The sequence below is a fragment of the Chionomys nivalis genome, chromosome 23, assembly GCF_950005125.1.
Source record: "Chionomys nivalis chromosome 23, mChiNiv1.1, whole genome shotgun sequence".
NCBI lineage: Eukaryota > Metazoa > Chordata > Mammalia > Rodentia > Cricetidae > Chionomys > Chionomys nivalis.
The window spans coordinates 36,308,919-36,333,661 of NC_080108.1; the positions used below are offsets into that span (position 1 = coordinate 36,308,919).

At 43.2% G+C, this 24,743-nt stretch overlaps 1 protein-coding gene across 2 annotated transcripts in view; it reads left to right on the forward strand.

Annotated features, from left to right (window-relative positions):
- Nell1 (neural EGFL like 1) overlaps positions 1-24,743 on the forward strand; it is an 841,294-nt gene that overhangs the window by 646,319 nt on the left and 170,232 nt on the right. For both annotated transcript variants that reach the window (XM_057756047.1, XM_057756048.1), the window contains exon 15: positions 18,844-18,939. In XM_057756047.1, coding sequence (XP_057612030.1) covers positions 18,844-18,939 — 96 coding nt within the window. The remainder of the gene's footprint in view (positions 1-18,843; positions 18,940-24,743) is intronic.

Consider the following 24,743-nt stretch of genomic DNA (forward strand, 5'->3'; position numbering starts at 1 on the left):
CTCCCACTGGTCAAAGCTGCCGTCTCATAATCATGGGCTATCATGTGCATGGCCAGGATCCTGTAATCTCAAATTCTTACTCTCAGCCTCATGATTAGGTTTTTCTCAGGCAGACCATCTCATTTTGCTCTCTTCAGCTTCCCCGTCTACCGAATGAAGACACTACTTTTTACTTAAAAAAAAAAAAATTGTATTGGGAGCTCATCTTGAAACATGAACAAAATCTGTGGAGTTGTTCAGGAACTACAAAGAGAAAATGGGAATAGGAAAAGCCCACTTAAGACCTCTGGTCCACCCAAATTACTATTTCATTCCAGAAGTTAGCATCAAATTCCATGCAGTTATATAAAATTGCAGAAAATCTTTTACCCAGGACACTTTGCTGGGGTTTATTTCTTTGCAGGCCTCCGACTGTCACCTGCGTGGGTGCTATGAGTGCTGCTCAAATGCAGAGCAGGAAGAGCCCCCTCCCCCACCTTCTCACCCTGGCTCTGTCTTCACTGCTTGCCACTGTGTGAGCCTTCCAGCTTGCCATTTCTTAGTGTTCCCACGAGCCCTCACCGTCAAAGTTTATTTTGCATTTATAAAGTTTGTTGCTGATAGGTCATTTGTTCTTACTTTAGTTATCGGTCACAGAGAGTTTGGAGTTACTTTTTTTAAATTGCAGTACTGGGTATTAAACCCCGGGTGTTGTGCATGCTAGACCAGCGCTCTATCACTGAGCTACAGCCCCAGCTCTTGACTTAATTGCTTGCCTTTTGATTTTGAGACATGGACATCAGTTGATTTTATTACTCATTTCACATTTTGTCCCAATGTCTCACCAATTTCTTTGCTATTGAATTCAGAGCTGAGGGATCTCTTAACCATGCAGTGGATACACACACCCCCTTTTGGAAGGCAGGATGCAATAACCTTTGCACATGGCTAGATAATGCGGTATTAGTCAACCTAGAGAAAGGGGCTGGTATCCTTAGGAAGATTTAATATCACTTGAGAGCTTAAGATGTGTGGTCACGCTGCCAAGGACTTTACCTATTCTGTCTCTTTAAGTCCCAGTGTCCCCAGTGAGCTGCAGCTGGTTAAAGTTTTCCTGGTTAAAGTTAATGATTAGACAATTTGTCAAGAGGACATAAGAGAGGAGTCAAGACTGGAAGCAAGACCTCTGTTTTCAGAGTCATCATACTCACAAGCACCTATTGTGTCCCAGGCTGTAAAGAGAAAGTTCCCAGGTATCTGGGGTATTTGGACAGTTTACGTGATCCATCTCAGGTTAGGGCTGGATATGCCTCACCTTTTCAAACCTCTTCTCTTGTAGGGGGTATGGACCTGGGGTCGTGCTCATACTGGGCAAGCACAATGAGTTTGCTCTCCAGTTCCCTTCTACAGTTTGCTTAGCAACAAGGTCTCACTAAGTCACCTGGGTTTGTCTTTGCAAGAAAATGGCTCCCATAGGCTCAGGGGAGTGGCACCGTCAGGAGGTGTGGCCTTGTTGGAGTAGGGGGGGCTTTGTTGGAGGACTTACATCACTAGGCTTTGAGATCTCAAATGCTCAAGCCAGGTCTAGTGTGACATTCACTTCTTGCTGCCTGCCCATCAAGATGTAGAACTCTTAGCTCCTCCAGCACCATGTCTATGTGGATGTCACCTTGAAAATAATGGACGAAACCTCTGAAACTGTAAACCATCCTCCAATTAAATGTTTTCCTTTATAAGAGTTTCCATGGACATGGTGTCTCTTCACAGTGATGAAACTCCAGCAGAGACAGCCTTGAGCTCAGTCTGTGCCTCAGGAATGTGTGTCCCTACTGCCTCACTGTCCTGTGTAGCTGGCATTGCAAGCCTGGGCCTCCAGACCCACCTGCTCTTTCTTTCATATGATCATCTGTCTGTACAGTTGAGAGAGTTTTAAACCCATGGAAATGTTCAAATGTAGTCCCCCCCCCCCGCCTGTTCTCTCTTAGGGAAAAGCCAGCACCCAAATTCTTCATTAAATTGGAATGGTGGGAAAATAGGGCTGCAATAGGAGTCTTAAATCCTTTGTAAGATCCATGGACACCTTGTAAGGAAGACAAGCAGAAGTCAGTTACTTTGGATGATCTATATTCTGCAAGGGATTAAATAGATTGGATGAGACACAATTAATAAAAACTTAGGGAGAGAAATTGGGGTTCAACATGAAGATCTGAAAAGCAAAACAACTAGCCACTGGCTCTTACCTTGACCTCAGTCGAAAATGGTGATCCTGCCTCCAGGAATCTCAGAATGAGAATGTGTCTGAGAGTTTTCTCCTCCCATTTTATAATCCTCCTAGGGCTGGGATTAAAGGCATGCACCACCTGGTTTTTATGGCAAGTAGTGTGGCTACTGGGATTAAAGGTGTGTTACCATTACCTGGTCAGTAAGGCTGACCAGTGTGGCTGTGTGGCTGTTTTACTCTCTGATCTTCAGGCAAGCTTTATTTATTAGAATACAATTGGAATGCCACTACAATTCGATAATTGGTAATGGACAGAAAAATATTCCTCGGGAATCTGGAGAATGGAAAGTCCACGGGGGCTGGGATAAGACAGCATTGGAACAGGTGGTATCACATGGTTGACAGAGAGAAAAGAGGACAAAAAAACCAAATCTTGAGGTCTCAGCACGACTTCATTCATAGGGTACAAATCCCAACCAATGCTTAGTCCTCTCATCAGACTTGTGACAGAGATTAATCAGGATACACACTGAAACTGTGAATATCACCCCTTCTGTAGATCAGACCAGAGTTAGGTACACACTGGACAGAGCCAGGGCCTCTCCTTACATCTGGTCATTGTAAAACCACTCATGATTCATCCAAGTTGTGGTCCACACCGTTAGGTCTCAGATCAGGATGGTCTTTCCCTAGCCTTCAGTACACTCAGCCCAGTCGACCTGGCCATTGATTACTTTTCCTGTTTCATTCAGACATCAGTTCTATGACAGTACTCTTGAACTTTCCAGCAAAACCATCTTCTTACCCTTCTCTCATCTTGACCAGATGCAGTACTGTAAGGACCAGAGCCAGTGTGTGAAGTGTGAGCTTTATTCCCCTACTTTGTTTGCACCTACTGCAACCTCTGTCTGCCTAGCTCTTCTGTAGGCTACTGCAAGGGTCACTATCCCCAGTGTATTGTTAGTGAAAGACCTTATCAGTGATCAGCTTTCATGACCAACATTGACGTACAACCTTCCATGGACAGACTCCCACCATCCCTTCTTCACCTTTGTTCATGTCATTTGTAATAATATAACATATTTTTACATGCATTTTGTGTACTTTATATATTCTCTCTTTAGATTAAACCTGTAAGCTGAAGTACCCTTATCTCTGCTCTTGACTCTTGGTGTCCCGATTCTCCAAATCCTCCCTGTCACTGATGCTTCTGTCAAGTGACTGTGTGCAGGGCTGTCTGCTTTCTCTTCAGCTTTCCATGGTTGATATCCTGAGCTTGAAGAGTCATTGGTAAAAACATCCTGCATATTGTAAGATCTTTGACTTCTATCAGTAGAACTCTATCAGTTCACATAACTAAAATCGTCTCCAGACATGAGCAGAGAGATCCTTCCATAGATGGAGTAGAGCAGATGGATGAGATTGCACTTTATAACCCAGGCCTTCACCAGCAAGGCAGTGGCAGTCACTTAGAGCTAGGCACACAGGCTGCCTGTGTGGCACCGTAGGTACTTGATAAAATCTTTGAGTTGGATGGACTTGACTTGTTCAAATGATTGTTTCAAATTTCATGACATAGTTTATGAAAGAGACTTTTTTCCCCACAAAAATCCATCCCCTCTTTCCTAATGAATTTGCTGTGTTTGTAGCATGTTTTGCATCACCTGGAGCCAAGGTGTAGAAGAATGAAGAATTACAAAGTGCATGACTGTAAGAACCTCAATATCTCATTAGAAATGCACGTGCATTGGACCAAACAAAGGCTGATGGCCTCGTTATTCCACCTCCAGTCTTCCCTTTCCTTGTGCAGTACATCTTCTGTTACAGGGGGCTTGAAAGAAAGTCTGTAAAGACTTGAAAGAAAATATTTTATACTTTGGAAGACGTGTGTGTGTGTGTCTGTTGCAAAGACATTTCTGGAATTTCTGGAAACAGCCCATAAAACAGATTATTACTTTTATATTCCTCTTTTAAAATTTTTTTTCTCATTTTTTTTATTCTTTTTTAATTAAAATTTCCAACTGCTCCCCGTTTCCCATTTCCCTCCCCCTCCTCCCACATATTGCCCCCTCCCCCCGCTCCCCTCCTCCTATCCCCACTTCACTTCTCCTCCCCCCAGTCCACTCCCCCTCCCTCTCGATACTGAAGAGCAGTCCAAATTCCCTACTCTACAGGAAGACCAAGGTCCTCCCACTTCTATCTAGGTCCAGGAAGGTGAGCATCCAAACAGGCTACGCTCCCACAAAGCCAGTTCATGTATTAGGATCGAAACCTAGTGCCATTGTCCTTGGCTTCTCATCAGCCTTCATTGTCCGCCTTGTTCAGAGAGTCCAGTTTCAACCCATGCTTATTCAGTTCCAGTCCAGCTGGCCTTGGAGAGCTCCCAATAGATCAGTTCCACTGTCACAGTGGGTGGGTGCACGCCTCGTGGTCCTGATTTCCTTGGTCATGTTCTCCCTCCTTCTGCTCCTCGTTTGGACTTTAAGAGCTCAGACGGTTGCTCCAAATTGGGTCTCTGTCTCTCTCTCGATCCATCGCCAGATGAAAGTTCCTGTGCCATTCTCCTTGGCCTCTCGTCAGCTCTCATTGTCCGCCACATTCAGAGAGTCCGGTTTTATCCCATGTTTTTTTCAGTAGCAGTCCAGCTGGCCTTGGTGAGCTCCCAATAGATCGGCCCCCCTGTCTCAGTGGTTGGGTGCACCCCTCATGGTCCTGACTTCCTTGTTCATGTTCTCTCTCCTTCTGCTCCTCATTATAACCTTGGGAGCTCAGTCCGGTGCTCCAGTGTGGGTCTCTGTCTCTATCTCCATCCATCGCTAGATGAAGGTTCTATGGCGATATGCAAGATATTCATCAGTATGATTATAGGATAGGTTCATTTCAGGTTCCCTATCCTCAGGTGCCCCAATGAACTAACTGGGGACATTGCCCTGGGCATCTGGTAGCCATTCCAGGTTCAAGTCTCTTGCCAACCCTTAGGTGGCTCCCTTAACTAAGGTATGAGTTTCCCTGCTCCCCAATCCAACCTTCCTTTAACCCCAATCACCCCAATTCCCCCAGTTCCCCTCATCCTCTCCTTCACACTTTTCTCTCCCCATCACCCCCCATCCCCATCCCACCCCACCCTCCAAGATTCCAATTTTTTGCCCATCAATCTTGTCTATTTCCCATAGCTGGGAGGATATCTATATGTTTTTCCTTGGGTTTACCCTCTTGTTTAGCTTCTTTAGGATCACAAATTATAGACTCAGTGGCCCCTATCCATGGCTAGAAACCAATTATGAGTGAGTACATCCCATGATCTTCTTTTTGGGTCTGGGTTACCTCACTCAGGATCGTATTTTCTATTTCCATCCATTTGCATGCAAAATTTGAGAAGTCATTGTTTTTTACCGCAGAGTAGTACTCTAATGTATATATATTCCACACTTTCTTCATCCATTCTTCTATTGAAGGGCATCTAGGTTGCTTCCAGGTTCTGGCTATTACAAATAATGCTGCTATGAACATAGTTGAACAAATGCTTTTGTCATATGATAGGGCATCTCTTGGGTATATTCCCAAGAGTGGTATTGCTGGGTCCAGGGGTAGGTTGATCCCAATTTTTCTGAGAAACCGCCACACTGATTTCCAAAGTGGTTGCACAAGTTTGCAGTCCCACCAGCAATGGATGAGGGTACCCCTTTCTCCACAACCTCTCCAGCAAAGGCTATCCTTGGTGTTTTTGATTTTAGCCATTCTGACAGGTGTAAGATGATATCTCAAAGTTGTTTTGATTTGCATTTCTCTGATCGCTAAGGAGGTTGAGCATGACCTTAAGTATCTTTTGGCCATTTTAACTTCTTCTGATGAGAATTCTCTGTTCAGTTCAGTGCCCCATTTTTTAATTGGGTTAATTATCCTTTTAAAGTCTAGTTTCTTGAGTTCTTTATATATTTTGGAGATCAGACCTTTGTCTGTTGCGGGGTTGGTGAAGATCTTCTCCCAGTCAGTAGGCTGCCTTTTTGTCTTAATGACAGTGTCCTTTGCTTTACAGAAGCTTCTCAGTTTCAGGAGGTCCCATTTATTCAATGTTGCCCTTAATGTCTGTGCTGCTGGGGTTATACATAGGAAGCGATCTCCTGTGCCCATATGTTGTAGGGTACTTCCCATTTTCTCTTCTATCAGGTTCAGTGTGTTCAGATTGATATTGAGGTCTTTGATCCATTTGGACTTGAGTTTTGTGCATGGTGATAGATATGGGTCTATTTTCATTCTTCTACAGGTTGACATCCAATTGTGCCAGCACCATTTGTTGAAGATGCTTTCTTTCTTCCATTGTATACTTTTAGCTCCTTTATCGAAAATCAGTTGTTCATAGGTTTGTGGGTTAAAATCCGGGTCTTCTATATGATTCCATTGGTCGACTGCTCTGTTTTTATGCCAGTACCACGCTGTTTTCATTACTGTAGCTCTGTAATAGAGTTTGAAGTCAGGGATGGTAATGCCTCCAGAAGTTCCTTTATTGTATAAGATTGTTTTGGCTATCCTGGGTTTTTTGTTTTTCCATATAAAGTTGATTATTGTCCTTTCAAGATCTGTGAAGAATTTTGATGGGATTTTAATGGGGATTGCATTGAATCTATAAATTGCCCTTGGTAGAATTGCCATTTTTACTATGTTGATCCTCCCAATCCAGGAGCAAGGGAGATCCTTCCATTTTCTGGTATCCTCTTCAATTTCTTTCTTCAATGCCTTAAAGTTCTTGTCAAGTAGATCTTTCACTTCCTTGGTTAGAGTTACCCCAAGATATTTTATGCTTTTTGTGGCTATCGTGAAAGGTGATGATTCTCTTATTTCCCTCTCTGCTTCCATATCCTTTGTGTATAAGAGGCGACTGATTTTTTGGAGTTGATCTTGTATCCTGCCACATTACTAAAGGCGTTTATCAGCTGTAGGAGTTCTTTGGTGGAGTTTTTGGGGTCGCTCATGTACACTATCATATCATCTGCAAATAATGCAAGTTTAACTTCTTCCTTTCCAATTTGAATCCCCTTTATCCCCTTATGTTGTCTTATTGCTATTGCTAAAACTTCGAGAACTATATTGAAGAGGTATGGAGAGAGTGGACAGCCTTGGCGTGTTCCTGATTTTAGTGGGATGGCTTTAAGTTTCTCTCCATATATTTGATATTAGCTGTCGGCTTGCTGTATATAGCTTTAATTAAATTTAGGTATGACACTTGTATCCCTAATCTCTCCAAGACTTTTATCATAAAGGGATGTTGAATTTTGTCAAATGCTTTTTCAGCGTCTAATGAAACGATCATATGGTTTTTTTCTTTCAGTTTATTTATATGATGGATTACATTGATAGATTTGCGTATGTTAAACCAGCCCTGCATCTCTGGTATGAAGCCTACTTGATCATAATGGATAATTTTTCTAATGTGTTCTTGGATTCGGTTTGCCAGAATTTTGTTGAGGATTTTTGCGTCGATGTTCATGAGTGAGATTGGCCTGTAATTTTCTTTCTTGGTTGGGTCTTTGTGTGGTTTTGGTATCAGAGTTACTGTAGCTTCATAAAAGGAATTTGGCAATGACTCTTCTGTTTCTATATTGTGAAATACCTTAAGGAGTATAGGTATTAGGTCTTCTTGGAAGTTCTGGTAGAATTCCGCATTGAAACCATCTGGTCCTGGACTTTTTTTGGAAGGGAGGTTTTTGATAACCGCTTCTAATTCTTCACGACTAACAGGTCTATTTAGGTTGTTCACCTGGTCCTGGTTTAACTTTGGTATATGGTATTTATCTAAAAAAGTGTCCATTTCTTTTACATTTTTCCAGTTTTGTGGCATACAGGCTTTTGTAGTAAGATCTAATGATTCTCTGAATTTCCTCTGTCTGTGGTTATGTCTCCCTTTTCATTTCTGATCTTATTAATTTGCAAATTCTCTCTCTGCCGTTTGATTAGTTTGGATAGGGGTTTATCAATCTTGTTGATTTTCTCCAGGAACCAGCTTTTTGATTTATTGATTCTTTCAATTGTTTTCTGTGTTTCTATTTTGTTGATTTCAGCCCTCAGTTTGATTATTTCCAGTCTTCTACCCCTTCTAGGTGAGTCTGCTTCTTTTTTTTCTAGAGCTTTCAGGTGGGCTGTTAAGTCTCCAATATGTGCTTTCTCTGTTTTCTTTAAGTGGGCAGTTAGTGCTATGAACTTTCCTCTCAGGACTGCTTTCATAGTGTCCCATAGGTTTGAGTATGTTGTTTCTTTATTTTCATTGTCTTCAAGGAAGACTTTAATTTCTTTCTTTATTTCTTCCTTAATCCAGGTATGGTTCAGTAGTTGACTGTTTAGTTTCCATGAGTTTGTAGGCTTTCTGGGGGTAGCATTGTTGCTGAATTCTAGCTTTAATCCATGGTGATCTGATAAGATACAGGTGGTTATTAATATATTTTTGTAACTGTGAATGTTTGCTTTGTTACCGAGTATGTGGTCGATTTTTGAGAAGGTTCCATGAGCTGCAGAGAAGAAGGTATATTCTTTCCTATTTGGGTGGAATATTCTATAGATGTCTGTTAAGTCCATTTGATTCATTTCCTCCATTAATTCTCTTATTTCTCTGTTAGGTTTCTGTCTAATTGACCTGTCCATTGGTGAGAGAAGAGTATTAAAGTCTCCTACTATTAATGTGTGCGGTTTGATGGCTGCCTTGAGTTTTAACAATGTTTCTTTTACGTACGTGGGTGCTTTTATATTAGGGGCATAGATATTCAGGATTGAGATTTCATCCTGATGAATTGTTCCTGTTATGAGTAGAAAATGTCCCTCTCCATCTCTTCTGATTGATTTAAGTTTGAAGTCAACTTTGTTAGAAATTAGTATGGCCACACCTGCTTGTTTCCTAGGTCCATTTACTTGATAAGCCTTATCCCAGCCCTTTACTCTGAGTAGGTGCCTGTCTTTGTGGTTGAGGTGTGTTTCTTGTAAACAGCAGAATGTTGGATCCTGTTTTCGTATCCAATCTCTTAGTCTGTGCCTTTTTATAGGTGAGTTGAGTCCATTGACATTAAGTGATATTAATGACCAGTGGTTGTTAACTCCGGTCATTTTTTTAGTAGTAGATTTTGTGTGTTTCCCTTCTTTGAGATGTGCTGGTAAAGGGTCTCTAGATGTCTGAGTTACTGTGGTCATTGTTGGACTCCTTGCTTAGTGATTTTCCTTCTATTACTTTCTGAAGGGCTGGATTTGTGGCTACATATTGTTTAAATTTGTTTTTATCCTGGAAAATTTTGTTTTCTCCATTTATAGTGAACGAAAGCTTGGCTGGGTATAGTAGTCTGGGCTTGCATCCATGGTCTCTTAGTTTCTGCAGTACATCTATCCAGGACCTTCTGGCTTTCATGGTTTCCATAGAGAAGTCAGGTGTAAGTCTGATAGGTTTACCTTTATAAGTAACTTGGCCTTTTTCCTTTGCTGCTCTTAGTATTCTTTCTTTATTCTGTATGCTTTGTGTTTTGATTATTATATGGCGAGAGGATGTTTTTTTTTGATCCAGCCTATTCGGTGTTCTGTATGCTTCTTGAACCTTCATAGGTATATCTTTCTTTAGGTTGGGAAAGTTTTCTTCTATAATTTTATTAAATATATTTTCTGGACCGTTGAGCTGCGCTTCTTCTCCTTCTTCTATTCCTATTATTCTTAGGTTTGGTCTTTTTATTGTGTCCCATATTTCCTGAATGTTTTGTGATGAGAATTTGTTGGCCTTGCTGTTTTCTTTGATCAGCATGTTTATTTTCTCTATGGTATCTTCAGAATCTGAGATTCTTTCTTCTATCTCTTGTATTCTGTTGGTTATGCTTGCTTCTGTAGTCTCTATTCGTTTACCTAGATTTTCCCTGTCCAGCTGGCCTTCTGTTTGTGTTTTCTTCTTTGCCTCCATTTCAGTTTTTAAGTCTTGAACTGTTTCCATTATCTGTTTGATTGTTTTTCCTTGGTTTCCTAGAGTATCATTCACTGATTTACTCAATTCTTCAAACTTTCTGTTATACTTCTCATCCATTTCTATAAGGGCATTTTTTACATGCTGTTTAAGGGCGTCAATCACTTTCATAAAGTCAATTTTATCTACTTCTTCATGATTAAGGTGTTCATGTCCTCCTGTTGTGAGGTCGCTGGGTTCTGGTGGTTTCATATAGTTTTTCAGATTGTTGGGTGAATTCTTGCATTGGCGCCTGCCCATCTCTTTCTCCGAATGCTCCCCTATGGATCTTCTTTTACCGGATCAGGTCTCCTTGCCTACTGATGTACCTTCCCAGTGATGGCACTCTGCAGTGATAGCTCTCCTGGTGCTCCAGTGATGTCTCTCCTGGTACCAATATCAGATCTCTGTGCCCAAAGACGGCTCTCCTGGTACCTAGATTAGCTCTCCCACTGATGGCTCTCCTGGCGCCTAGATCAGATCTCCCTGCAGGTTGGGTAGTTTGTAAACAAAGCCCTTACCTTGCTTGGTGCAGGCAGGCCAGTAAACCAAAGGAAGTCTCGCCTGCCTACTTGCCTTGAGGATTTGCCCCCAGCGCCAGACAGACTGAGCTGGATGGTGTTATGTGCCCAAAGAGGAAAGGGGGCAGAAGGAAGAAGGGTTCTGGATGCAAGCTGGGTGGGACAAGAAGAGAGAGGCAGTATGCAGGGTGTAGAGACCCTGCAGGGAGCCCAGGGAGTATAGGGTGGGGGATGAGGAACTTCAGAGTTCCCTGTCCAGGGCTGCTTCTGCAGCCGCAGGTCACAAACTCACCCCGCTGCTGTCTCTCCTGGCGCCTAGATCAGATCTCCCTGCAGGTTGGGTAGTTTGTAAACAAAGCCCTTACCTTGCTTGGTACAGGCAGGCCAGTAAACCAAAGGAAGTCTCGCCTGCCTACTTGCCCTGAGGATTTGCCCTCAGCGCCAGACAGACTGAGCTGGATGGTGTTATGTGCCCAAAGAGGAAAGGGGGCAGAAGGAAGAAGGGTTCTGGATGCAAGCTGGGTGGGACAAGAAGAGAGAGGCAGTATGCAGGGTGTAGAGCCCCTGAAGGGAGCCCAGGGAGTATAAGGTGGGGGATGAGGAATTTCAGAGTTCCCTGTCCAGGGCTGCTTCCGCCGCCGGTCACAAACTCACCCCGCTGCTGTCTCTCCTGGTGCCTAGATCAGATCTCCGTGCAGGTTGGGTAGTTCGTAAACAAACCCCTTACCTTGCTTGGTGCAGGCAGGCCAGTGAAACAAAGGAAGTCTTGCCTGCCTACTTGCCCTGAGGATTTGCCCCCAGCGCCAGACAGACTGAGCTGGATGGTGTTATGTGCCCAAAGAGGAAAGGGGGCAGAAGGAAGAAGGGTTCTGGATGCAAGCTGGGTGGGACAAGCCCTCTTTTAAAATTTTAAATAATGTATTATTGTTTAACAGTTTCCTGCTTATATAGTGAAATGTCCCCCCATCTCCTGCCATGGCCTCCCCCTTCCCCTACTCAAACCATTCTTCTCGGTAAGTCCCCTTTGCTCAACCTTTCTAGTGCCAAACTCAACGTCTTGAAATTATAGAGTCAATATAAAAACAAGTCATAGGCCCCATTCTCTTACAAAGGACTGTGGGCTTTAATGATAAGCAGGTGATGAAAATATATGAAACAAGCGAGTCTATAATTTATTTTTTAAAGTTTTGTTTTATTTTTATTCGTATGTCCAGTGAATTATGCCATGTGTGTCTGCAGTGATGGCAGAGGCCAGGAAATGACATCAGCCCCCTGGAAACTGGAGTTCAGGGCAGTCAGGAACAGCCTGACTGGGGATGCTGGAAATCAAACATGCGTCCTCTGAAAGAGTTGTATATGTTCTTAATGGCCAAGTCTTCTCTCTGTCCCAAGTGACATTTTAAAAGGCATAGGGTTAGTAGATTGTGAAAGCAAAGTCTCCTACCATAGCTGTGTTTCCAATTGATGTTGTTCAGAACAGAGTAAAGCACGAAAACAGAATAAGAAAGAAAAGAAACTATCACGAAGAGCTCTGCATCTCTGCACGTGTTTACCTTGTATGTACTCGTGAGGTCTGCATTTTCATAGGGCATTTCTTACCATTTTATTCTGGTGCAGTGTTAATACAGCATAGTCTCAAAGCCATCTAATGGACAGAGCCACGGAAGCACGGCTGAGAAACAAATGGATTTTCAAGGCAAGGGTGATGACTGGCTCACAGGCTCTGAGGTCCTTGCTCGCCTTGCCGCTCCCTGCTTTCTCGGTCACCATCAAGTCTCTCACCTCGTTTCTTCTCTTCAGCACCTTCCTTCATGAAAAGCCTTGAACAGAAAGGTCACATTTCCTGAACCTTCCTGACTCTTCCAGGCCTGACTGAGATGGCAGCTCTGTTGGGAATCTTTGCTCCAGTCTGCTTGGCATAACTAATCATGGTGTCCTTGTGGCCCCCAACTGTTCTCACTACTACCGTAGGTTTCTATCTCCTTTTATGATGTCACTGTCTGCTGCTATCGGGTGGGCGTCTCTGGAGAGGGGCAATGGTCCTGATTAGGTGTAGATACCTCAGCACCTAGTTTATTGTCTGCACACTGGAGGCTTCGGGGCCCTCATGGACACAGTCTAGAGATGTGAGAACTCTCCCTTCCAAATTTAGGGTGCCACTTAATAGGTGTATGACCCCTGACCCCTTGCTTAGGTCCGAGCTAGCATTTTCATCTGCGAAGTGTCTGCCATGGCTGGTTGCACCATGGTGCTGTAGTCAGCAAGTGGAATCCTGCACACAAGGCCTTACTACAGTGTCGGCCATATAACAAGCTTCCTAAGAACAGCATTTTGTACTGAAGAAGAAAGTAGATGCTTCTCTGGAGCTCTTGGTATTAAAACTGATCTTGTTGAAGGTGATTTGCTTTTCTTTCAAAAATAGTGTATGTGAGGCCGGAGCTGGAGAGATGGCCCAGCCATTAAGAGCACACATTGCTCTTTCCCAGAGCCGAGTTTTGTTCTCAGCACCCACATTGGATGGGTCACAGTAACTCCAGCTCCAGCAGAACTGATGGCCTCTCTTGGCGCCTCCAGCCAACTGTACTCAAATGCACACATCACATAGAAACTTATACACATAATTAAAAGGACCAGAAATCTTCCTAAAAGTATGATGTTTTAAGTTTTATTTGTGTATTATTTTATTCTTTATTTCATATATGTATGTAGTAGGAGCAGCGGGCCTCTTCCCACAGCCCGGCTCCCGCATGGTTAGCTTTATACCCAAAATAACAACACACGCATTGTATTCTTTTTAACACTGCTTGGCCCATTTCTATTCATGTGTGTAGCACCCCAAGGTGCGCTTACCGGGAAGATTCTAGCCTACATCCATCCTGGGTCAGAGCTTCATCGTGTCTGCTCTGGAGAGGAGAGCATGGCGTCTGTCTCTCAGAGGAGCTGCCCTGCATCTGAGCTCACTTCCTCTTCCTCCCAGCATTCTATTCTGTTTACTCCACCCACCTAAGGGATGGCCTATCAAATGGGCCAAGGCAGTTTGTTTATTGACAAATGACCTTCCTCCATCATATGTAGATAATTGATTTTAGTCATTTTAATTCCCTGTTTCCCTGTCTCTCCTCCCTCATCCCTCTTCCACTGAAACTCACATGTTTTCCAAGTTGTCCTCCTAATTCCATGTTGGTTTCATGTCTGTGGTAGACTGACTGCATGAGCATGTATGGACCATGGAAGTCTGCCAACCTTTAGAGACACACCCTTCCTGCAGTCGCCAGGAACTCTCACTTGATGGCGACTTTTAAAGTGAATAATTATTAAAATACACAGTACACCATGACTTCGAGACTCAAATGGCAGCAAGTGGGAGCTGAAGACATTTGCAGGTTTCATGTATCATAGTTGGTATTCTGCATGATTTTTATCCAATTTATCTCCATGTTTTTAATTTATTTGATGGGATGGTTGAGGAGAGAAATATGGAAGACACAGAGGCTGGATAAAAGTAATAAGACTTTGGTCCCAGAGTTATTTAATGGACCTAACTGAGTAACTTGAAGTAAAAGTTATTCCATCTCATGAATACTGACATTTCAGGCCGAGCAATTCTTCGTTGTGCAGGGCTGCCCTGAGCCTTGTATGGTAAGTGGTGACATCTCAGGACACAGTAGAATACTGTCCCTACCCCACCTTAACAACCCAAAGTACTTGAAGGGTTCTTTGATAAATAGCATATTCTGAAAAAGACCAAGAACTAAGCAAAAATGAAACATGTCATTCCCTTTATTGTTGGCAGAACTGCGTTGGATAATGGGAGTTATGGCTGAGATTTATGTCTGATATCAAGAGCAAAATGAAGCTGATATGCTGCTCAGCCCACCAGCACCCCGGAGAGGAGTGGGCATGGTGCTATTCTGGTGGCCAGCTTATTTCAGCTCACCCCACTTCAAGCTTTTGATACATACCATCAAGTGGACTATAAGTCATGGAAGCCGACTTTTGTTTATTATCAATTAATTAATAGTGTGTTTAACAGTGTAACCGACGCCTTGCAAATGTCCCAGATTAGCTTAGGGATGGTGGGTTTGCCTGCCTATAATAATTAGGTCCTTCTATTTACTTCTTTCATCAGACGAACATCATTCTTATGTGTGTCGTTCCCACAGGCTGGGCCAAGAGAAACAGGCAGAGGGGTCAGAAACCAACCCAAGGAAGGATGCCCACTTGCCAGGGTTTTAGGATGCTCTAGGAGCTAAGAAGTGTGTGCCTGTAAAACTTGAAGAGGACCAGGAGACGTGTTCGATGTGTGCAGGGCTATTACTTTTTATTAGTGTCTGCCGTGGTTATTGGATGTAACACCTGGTTCCTGTGAGCAGCTCCGTTGATCTCCTGTGCCAAAATTGTTTTCAGCACAAGCATGTCTTCTTTCTGTAGATTAAATCTCACCCAGAGGTTTCTGATTTTATTTTCCTTGCAAATATAAAGAGTTCTCTCAAAAACAGACGCATGCCGTCTTAGAGTTGATCTGATCAAGCCCCTCCTTCAGGGCAGTAAGTTAATAACAAAATAACAGATCGAAGCCTGTAACCTTATTGTCTTTCTTTAATCTGTCTATGTCATGCTTCAGATTCTGGATAGTGGTTGACAAATAAGTGGCTTATTAAATCCCAAAGCTGTGTCACTGAATTTCTCTGAGTTTGTCAGGGAGTTAAGACCCCAGGTCTGTGACTCTTCATGGTTCCCTGAGGTCACTGAGTCGGAAAGACTGGAGCCCTAGCTCTGTCTTGACTGCACAGGGATCTTTCTTGTCTTACTCAGCACTGCATTGCTAGAGTCTTGAAAAGAAAGTGGCTCAAAATATCACCGTTGTCTGGCCCAGGAGAATCCTGATGATAAAATCAGGACTAACCTTCGGGTGTGAGGACATCATGTTCTCCATTCATTGTGCTGAGTGACTGAAGTTAGTGGTTCAACAGGCAGCGTCACTAGTAGCCACTAGTGCCTCGCGATTGAAGTACAAAGAGTTGAAATATTTTGCCAACAGTTACACAGATCTTAAGCCTAAAGTGGGATGACCCATAGACCGCCTCTGCCACCAGTTGCAAACACTCAGCAAAGCAGGCTCTGCCCCTTGCCTGGGCAGCACAATAGCGTCAGTCTTGTTGGCGGAGGGGTGGGGGAGTTGCTCCCATTGTTCATCTGTCTGGGGTAGCCCGGGCAGGGAAGAGATACCCCTCCCCCCCATTAGTGCCTCAGGCAGGCAGGAAAGCTAACCCTGACGTCATAAGAGTGGGAGAGATGTCCATGACCCTCATCAGCTATAACATTCCCTAGAGTGGCACCTATGCCATGCCTGGGCAACCCAGCAGAGCTGACCCTGAAGGTGTAGGTGTGGGAGAACTGACCTAGGACATGGCAGCAGGAGAACTGGCTCTGCCCCCTGCTCATTGCTGCAAAGGGTGAACTAGGCAATGTAGGAGAGCTCACCCTGGTGGTGAGGACGGGGAGAGCTGGCGGGCTGACCAACCCTGCAACTACCCAGGTCCAGTCCTTCAGACCCAAAGCTGCAGGATCTCCATGACACAGGGCAATAACAGGACATCCAAGAGGAGTCCCAGTGAAGGTCCAGCATGGATAGTGCATCAGAAACCAGAGACCTCAAACCAGATTAATGGCTCTTGGACATGAATACTTACAAGTAAAGATATATGGATAAAGGGGGGGGAAAGCCTATCAGGACATGAGTAATCACCCACCATGTTTAAACTAGAACACAACAGTTTCTTTTTGATATTTTATAAATTGCAGCAAGAACATTTGTGTTGATCTTGATTCCCCCAATGTAGTTAAAGTTTTGGATGACAAGGTCTTTCTTTACTTAGTTTTGTTTTAGTTACCTTCTTATTTTTTTGTCTAATGATCAAGGGAGAAACTTTTTTTCTTCCTTATTCTAGATAAATCCCATTTAAAATTGCTATTTGCCTAGATCTATGAGAGGTGTAAGCAGACATAAACAAAAATGTAAGGCTTATCAAGTAGTGGAATGGATTGAATAGTCATTAAGTAAACTGGTTATTATGCTACCGGTTATGTTTTGTGCTTGAATTTTAATCAATTTTCTTAACTATTTTTGAACTATTTAAGAAAGAATAAACCTGGCATTGTAGGTGAACTTCCACTGTAACAAATGAAAGGAGACAGGGGTGTAGGTAAAGGTGTTTGCTTGAGCCATAGCTCTGGCAGCCAGTGCCAATGTGCTCGCAGTTTCTGAACCTCATCTTGAGCATTTTTATATCAAAATAATAACAACTATAAGATACTTCCATGCTGGTATCAATAGAATATGTTAGTAGATCTTCTTGTAAAATTGGTTTGTTTTCAAGGTCTTTCAATTTTTTATATTATTTTATTCTATGTATAGGAGTGATTTCTTTTCATGTGTGTTTGTGCCTGCAGAGGACAGAAGTGGGTGCCAGGTTCCCCTGGTTGGAACTATGTGAGTGCTGGAAACTGCACTTGGTTCTCCTGGGAAAGCAGCCATTTCTGTTAACCACTGAGCCGTCTCTGCAGCTCCCAGGAAGGTTTTTAATGTCTTGTCCCCAGTCTGTACTTCATGGTCACCATGGTGCTGTTACCAATTGCCTTTACACGGCAGAACACACAGCGTGGTGTATGTAAAGTTCTTTACAATACAAACTCACTTCACCATCATGGAGCCTGTTATACATGACAACCATGGAGCCCGTGGAGTCACCAATGTCTCACAGGTTCTCACAGTATTGTTTTTATATAGGAGCTGAATAAGTCTTTTAACACGGTCTTCAAGGTCCCATTGACATGTCTCCATACAGTATGGAAAGTCACGCTGAACTTCCAAGCAGCCTTCCACCGCCCCCTGATGTCCCCTCTCATCTGCTGCCCTCGCCACTCTCACTTCGCTGAAACACTTAGTTACCTTACTGTGATACAAAGCGTGCTTCGGATATCTCACTGAAAATGCCATGCACAAGAGCACAAAATCACGGTGTGATTTCTCAAGATGTATGTATGTTTCTTGGTGAACACACCAAAGCGGACTTTGCCTAGACCTCTTCTGCTGTTGCTGTTGTTTTTGTGCCAGTATGCTAGCCTGCTGGGAGGAGGAAGTAGTCCTCCAATCCCAAGGTCTGCACTCTCCTCCAGCACAGAGAGTGAGTTACAATGAATCGCTGACTCTGTAGAATATGAGTTTACCCGAGAGATAGTAAATGATGTGGAAACCAGCAACACTGTGATAAGTTCTATGCCTTTGGTTTGCAGCATTCCAAACGCACCCTGTGGCTTTTTATAGCTAGACTCATATTAATTATGTGAGGATGGCAACAGACGGGCCAGGACATTTTTTCCAGGGTGACATTTTCTTACTGCAATTAAAATTTAAAACTGTTGCTCACCCGGTTTTCATATGAATACAAGGAACTCAGCCTTAAGCATTTCAATCCGCTTCACTAATAGCGGATTCCAATGACTTCATTCGTCAGCAACTTGCACGTTTTCTTATAACACTTTTCAGTGGGTATCCTGAATGGAAGGGATGCAGAATTACAGGAATAGGAGCTTTCCTAGCAGAGCAACCTTCTAGCTGTGAGGATGGTATGTTATTATTTATGCGAGAAAAAATACTCATAAATATTCTAGAGTATAAATATTCTAGAGTAAAGAATTCATTATATTTATTGCTTTATAAAAAATGTTATCAAGTACCATTTTTTTGAATAATTAAAATATATATTGTCATGAAAGACGGTATAAATGATATTTATTGGGAAAAATAATTTCTGAGGCAATGAGAATTGAAAAAGTCTTTGCCCACAACCCCACCTTTCCCTTTTGACCTATTCATCTCAGGTGATTTCACATAAATCAGTAAAGGTGGTGGCAGAAACCTCTGTCAGTACCAGCTTTCATTTAGTGCATGCCAAGCCCAAATGTAACATCTTCCATCTATTATTTCAACTGATTTGACATAAAGCCGTGGGAAACGTATTGCTATATTTATTTGTTCATGTGTATGGAAAACTCTGAATATGTCCGTGCCGAGGTGAGTTCCCTGGGCAGGGTGTGTAAGGAATCGTTTGCGAGCACCAGCCTACGTTACCTAAACAAAGTCTCTGTTTCCACCACAGCCTTCTGCGAGGAGGGCTGCAGATACGGCGGTACCTGCGTGGCTCCTAACAAGTGCGTCTGTCCTTCCGGATTCACAGGAAGCCACTGCGAGAAAGGTAAGGTCACTCTGACTTGCTTCTCAGGTGTGTGTGTGGGGGGGTGGGAAAGCAACTCAGAGCGAGTGAGTGGCAGCCGTCTCCCTCGGAGGTCTGTGGGAGACTTTGTGTTTTGATGGTGGGCTTAGCGTTGCAAAGCTGGTCCCTTTTGACGACCGGATGGCATAATGGGCTTCATTTTTCTGAATATGGAGTCTCATCTGCCTTCCGTCCAGTGCATCTAGCTTAGCAAGGTCAGGTCTTTTCTCTGCTGCAGTTTTCTCTGTGTGTTTTTATTCAGGGATAATTAGAGATAAGGCACTGACCTGCCCTACTTGTCATTAGTCCAGTAGCCGTTCCCAAGCTGCTGGAGCGATAGCAATCTGCTGTGTCAATGGAACCTGAAAGAGCAGCGCATGCTCTCGGTATGAAAGTAAATTATATAATTGCAGCAGCAGGGTTATTGGTGTGCTTGGGATTTTAGTCCATTATTGGTTTATTGGGGGATATTATCATTTATGAACTCAATAATATAAGTATGCTTCCTCTATATGCACCTTTCTGTTTGCACTAAATGTGTCGTTTACACGTGGTACTGTTTCGTGAAGCCTAGCCCACCTGATGATTGGGAATGCCCTACCTGTGCACATGAGAGATTGGCAGTTTGAGCTCATGCACGCAAACCTGTTAGCAAGGGTGTCAGAGTACACGCAAGTAAACACTGAGGTTTCGTTTGTCATGCTTTTGCTGAGCCGCACTCACACATTGTGCTTCCCCTAGTCTGGATATCACGCCTGACCCCTCTCTAGTCACAGGTAGGATAAATGGACATGATGCTGTAAGTAGCCTCGTTAGTCAGAGAGGAGAAAATGTCCTTGCCTGGTACTGGAATTAAGAAAAGATTTTCTTTCATTTTTTTGTTCTTAAAAAGCTACTGAATTTATATCATGGATTTTTAAAATGTGGCCATTTGCTGGCTGCGGTGGCACACATGTTTAATTCCAGTATCAAGAGGCAGAGGTTGATAGATCTCTGTGAGTTGAACACCAACCTGGTTTACATAGAGACCTACAGTCCATCCAGCGATATACAGTAAAACTCTGTCTCAGAGAAACAAACAGAAATAATTACTTTCCTCCACGCTGTCCAATGTGTTACCTTTCACTTTCTATTTTGGACATTTGTGTATTAACAATTTGGAAATACGTCCATATTTAACCCCATTAGATATTCAGTAAGGCAATCAATTGTTTCCACAGATTGTGATCTTATCAGCAAACCAAATAATTTTTATTAAATAATATTAATTAACTAGCGTGTCTTGATTTCAAGTGCCAGATTGTCCAAGCATCATGAGAGACTTGCCTTGGGGAGCTGAAGAATTATTGTTCAAAGCAAGGGAACTTAAGGGTAACAGCTCTTGCAATACATTTGAATCAATTAGCTTTTTAAAGGAAAAAAAAAGGAATGAAAAGATTCTTATGTTTCATCTAGAACCTCTCTGTATCCTTAAACAGAATCTATGGGAGCTAGCAGGGCACAAAATAGTGATTTTCATCACGGACCTTACGAATACCGCTGCTAATGGAGGGCCCATCTCTATATGCTAATTACGTGTTAATATTTTTCAGTGGGTGTTTTCATGTTTTAGAAAAAACATGAAAGGACTGTGTAAAGGTTTTTTCCTTTTTTACCCACAGAGTCTCATTATATAGTCTTCCCTGGTTTAGAGCTCACAATGTAGACCAGGCTGGCCTTGAACTCACAGTGATCCACTTGCTTCTGCCTTCTGATTGCTTGAATTAAAGGTAATTGCTACCATGCCCAGAATGACATACATATTTTTATTCCCATTTATTTGGATGACAATTTAAAACTGATCTGGAGTCAATAACATTTGCCTTAGCCCAAAATACGAGAAATTTTCACGCTGCATCCTATAGGCTGTGCTTCTCAAGGGCCGATGAGTGGTACTCTTGTTAAAATAGAGATAGTTCATTTAGAATACAGCATTAAGGAGATGTGGAAATAGAAAGGACAGGAAAACCTATAAATTACAGGATGCAGCAGGCTGCTGCAGTCATGAGCACACCGAGTTACCTGCACCAGCCTTGTGCACGTATGACCACAGACAAGACTAGGGTGAGGATAGTTGGGAGGAGGCAGGTGTGAACAAGGGAATGAGAGAGGGCAATGGAGAGTGAGCGTGATGACAACACATTCGCTCACAAGGACGAGCTTGCTAGGAAGAAGCTAAAAGTATTATTTCCCCAGACGAAGGGAATTGAAAGATGAGGAATGGTTCCACAAATCTGCATTTTCACTGAGTAGCTCTGAGTGCTACGGTATTTAATCATAATATCGACAGCATCTATTAAGATTGCAAACCTGAGGGGGCATTGCTACACAGTGGGGCCAAAAGCCCGTGGCTCCACAGGGAAGTGACTGGATTCTCTTGCCACATCGATCTCTCCTTTGTCCTGTTTTCCTCTCAGTGAGTGTTTGAGGCACTCTTTCTCTTCGGCCTCTAATGTGCAGTACAACCAAGCATAGGTCCAGATGGCAACAGAGACCTGAAGCAGAAAGGAAACGTTTCTAGGCAAGTCCTTGCCCTCTAGATAAAAAGTTACAATCAGCAACTGCACATGCTTGAATTCTTACAACACCTTACATGAAGATCTACTGATGTAAGAATCTTCTGTGTGGTGCTTCAAACACATTCATCTGTTTAATACTGGCCAGTGTTCTACGGGATTCTTCATAGAAAGGATCAAAGACATTTTCCCAATCAGTTGTACACAAGGGATCTGGGTAAGTTGTATGGTGACCACTGCAAGTCAGTGTTCTGTCTGGGCTGAACTGCTGTATAGTGTTGATCATCAGCTGATGAGTATCAAGTCTATTGGCCACTGAAAAGTCCTGCTTTTTAGAGAGCCCGTGGCAACATGCAGATATGCTGTGAGTGCCCGTGGCTCAATTACCCTAAATCTCCTGTTTGCTCTGTTGTAAGACTAAATGGCCTGATTTGAGCCACTTACACAGGTTCCCCTGGCTCCTCTACTTCCTGGTTTGATTCAGTGCTTATGATATTTAGCTTTTCAAAATTCAAGGGCACTTACTTAGGTGGTTGAAGTTGTTCTTTTAAATAAAATGCTGTCTGTAGTGGACTGAAATCACAGACTAGACTACTGTTTAATGCAAAGATCAACAACTGTGCACTTGTTTCTGTTGATGTGGTTTTGTTAAGCATCCGGTTTCCATAGCCTCTCACGGTAGGCAAGCATTGTTCTTGTTGATTCCCGGACATACCATGCCAGTTTTAAATTTACCCTTTGGGTACTTCTTCTCTGTGCCTTCAGCATGATCTAGGTTCCTGTTAACAGGGAGATTATATAGAATGAGAGGATGGTAGTATGAGGTTCTGTTCTTCTGCTAAATAAGCATATTATTAAGCTGCTCCCAGACGTCTTCGCTTTAGCCCCATCAGAGGCGTTTGTTTCGGCATTGGTGAACACGCTCACAAAAAGTACCACATGCGGTAGCTGGTTCTTAAAACTGGGGTCTGCAAGTAGTCAACATGCTGAGAATAAGAGACCATGGAGGAGCAGCTCTGACTGGGACATCTATGTCACCCTTTCCCCACACAACCTTGGAAGCTGCCACAGGGAGCAGGCGCCTGTGGCAGAATGGCATTTCCAGACATCACGGCCCAGTTACGTAGACTCACAGCAATGGTGTGCACAAGACTTGCACAGAATCAAGTCGGCCGGAAGCCCAGCATAGATGGGGGTGGCATTTGTGAAGTGCCACCCCCTTGTTGAGGAGCCATTGGGAATTGGTGGCAGTACCGGTGGAGAGGGTAGAAAGGTATTGGTTTTCTTCATGGATGTAGGGCCTGAAAATCTCCCCATGGGGCAGTAGGTGATCCCAGGACCATAGAGGCAACATTAAATAGATGGAGTTTTGTTTTGGATTAAGATCACGTGAAGTTGTTAGGGCTTTTGTGTGGGCCTTGAATCTTAAGGAGTTTCCCACTTGGATCCTTGAAAGGACAATCCTTTGGAAGTTCTAACTCTCTGCCCCTTAGGGGCTTGGTGCCCTGCCAAACTGACAGGTGATTGGGATGGTTTTCAAAGCAGAAACCTGACCCTTGCCCCAAGCTTAGCTCAAGTGCAGGGGCCTGCATGCCAGGTTTTAATTTCTCCTTTGCTCTAGCATGTGTTGGGACAGGTTCATCAGCTGTCAGATGTCCAGATCTGCAGCCGGTACCAGCTGCTAAGTACCCTGTCACCTGAAGGATGCTCCTGGGTGTTCTTGAAGTTTCCTTCCCTTGACCCCATCCCGAGTGAGTTTAGGAGGGAAGTTCTCTTCCTGAGAGTGAAATTTTTGGCAAATAGCCTTCCTCTGAGGAAGTTCTCCACCCCACCCCAACCCCACCCCCTGCCCTGGCATCATGAGTGCCTCCTGCTGGATTTTGGGGCTTGGGTTCAGCAAGGGCTGATTAATACAGGCTGAGCAGGTGACTTGTGTTGTAAATGTGACTTGGAACTCAACTTTGTTATCTGAAAGTTCTTAAAACTATTATTATGTAAAGAACATTAGCATGGAAAAAAATCCAAATTAGTATATTATTATAATGAAATTCAATGAATTTTGATAAATAAATAAGGTCAAGTCATCAACACTCCATAGATCCTAACTAGGCCGCGCTTGCCTTAAACAGAGTGGGTTGTGATGAGGATGAGGATGGAGGATGCCATTGGGAGATTAGATGAAGAGTTTAGGAACGTGGGCCTGTTTCTGTGAGCAGTGCCAGCATTCATTTCTGTAAAGCTGTTAGCGCCTTTGCTGTTCAGAAAGGAGCCAATCATTTTAACAGATTGACATTCATCATAAAATAAATGAAGGCTATTAGGAATTACCCTGTCTAGGCTGCAATGCGGAAAATAATAGCTGTTTAGGTGGCAGACAGCTCTTGCCTCCCAGCCGGCAAGCCCGCACTACTGAACTGTGAAAGTCAAGAGTTTGCTTCAGAGTCTCATTTTTAAACCTGTGTTCTGGAAAATGCAAACACCGCTGTAACGTGAAGGGTACTGGCTAAACAGAAAGCAAGGCAGCTTCCTGTGACCCCGTGACCAACAGGAGCCTAGAATTACGAGCTTACCTCAGCACATCCTCATCATTCTTCATGTCTAAGAACATGAACCGCACTATAGATCATGCGGGAAAAGACTAACTGAAGCCCCAAGCAGGTCAAGAAGGAATGTAAGTCAGGACTTGCATCCCATGATCCTAATAGTGTTCGTTGATCAGAAATGTAGCTATCTGAAAAGGGTCCGTTTGGTCCAAAGTAGGATGGATCAAAGAACACGATCTGTGCCTTCCTCCTGCTTTAATGGTAAGTAGTTCCTGACGCTATGAGGTAATGAGGTTTTATCACAATCTCTGGTTTAACAGAGACCTCGAAATTATCTATAGGCGACTGCAATTTTAACCAAGTAGATGATGTCCATGAGGCGAGATCTGGAAGATTATTGTATTAGATGATACCTTGCTAAGAAAATCTTTCCTGACCCCAGTCCTTAAAAGATAAATGTCCAGTTCAATAGTATGGTACATAAAGACCCGTGTGATTAGACCTCGGCCATTCTCTGTAGATGTATCTCCTCCTCCTCTTAAGTCTCAAATTTTAGCTCATCTTAAGCTAGTCCCAGGCTCTAAATTGCACTGTATATTTTCAGATCTCTGAATTTTCCTTTGTAATTGTTCCCTCTGCCTATAACATATACAGACTTAAATATTTATTGAGGGTGTATGGAATATCC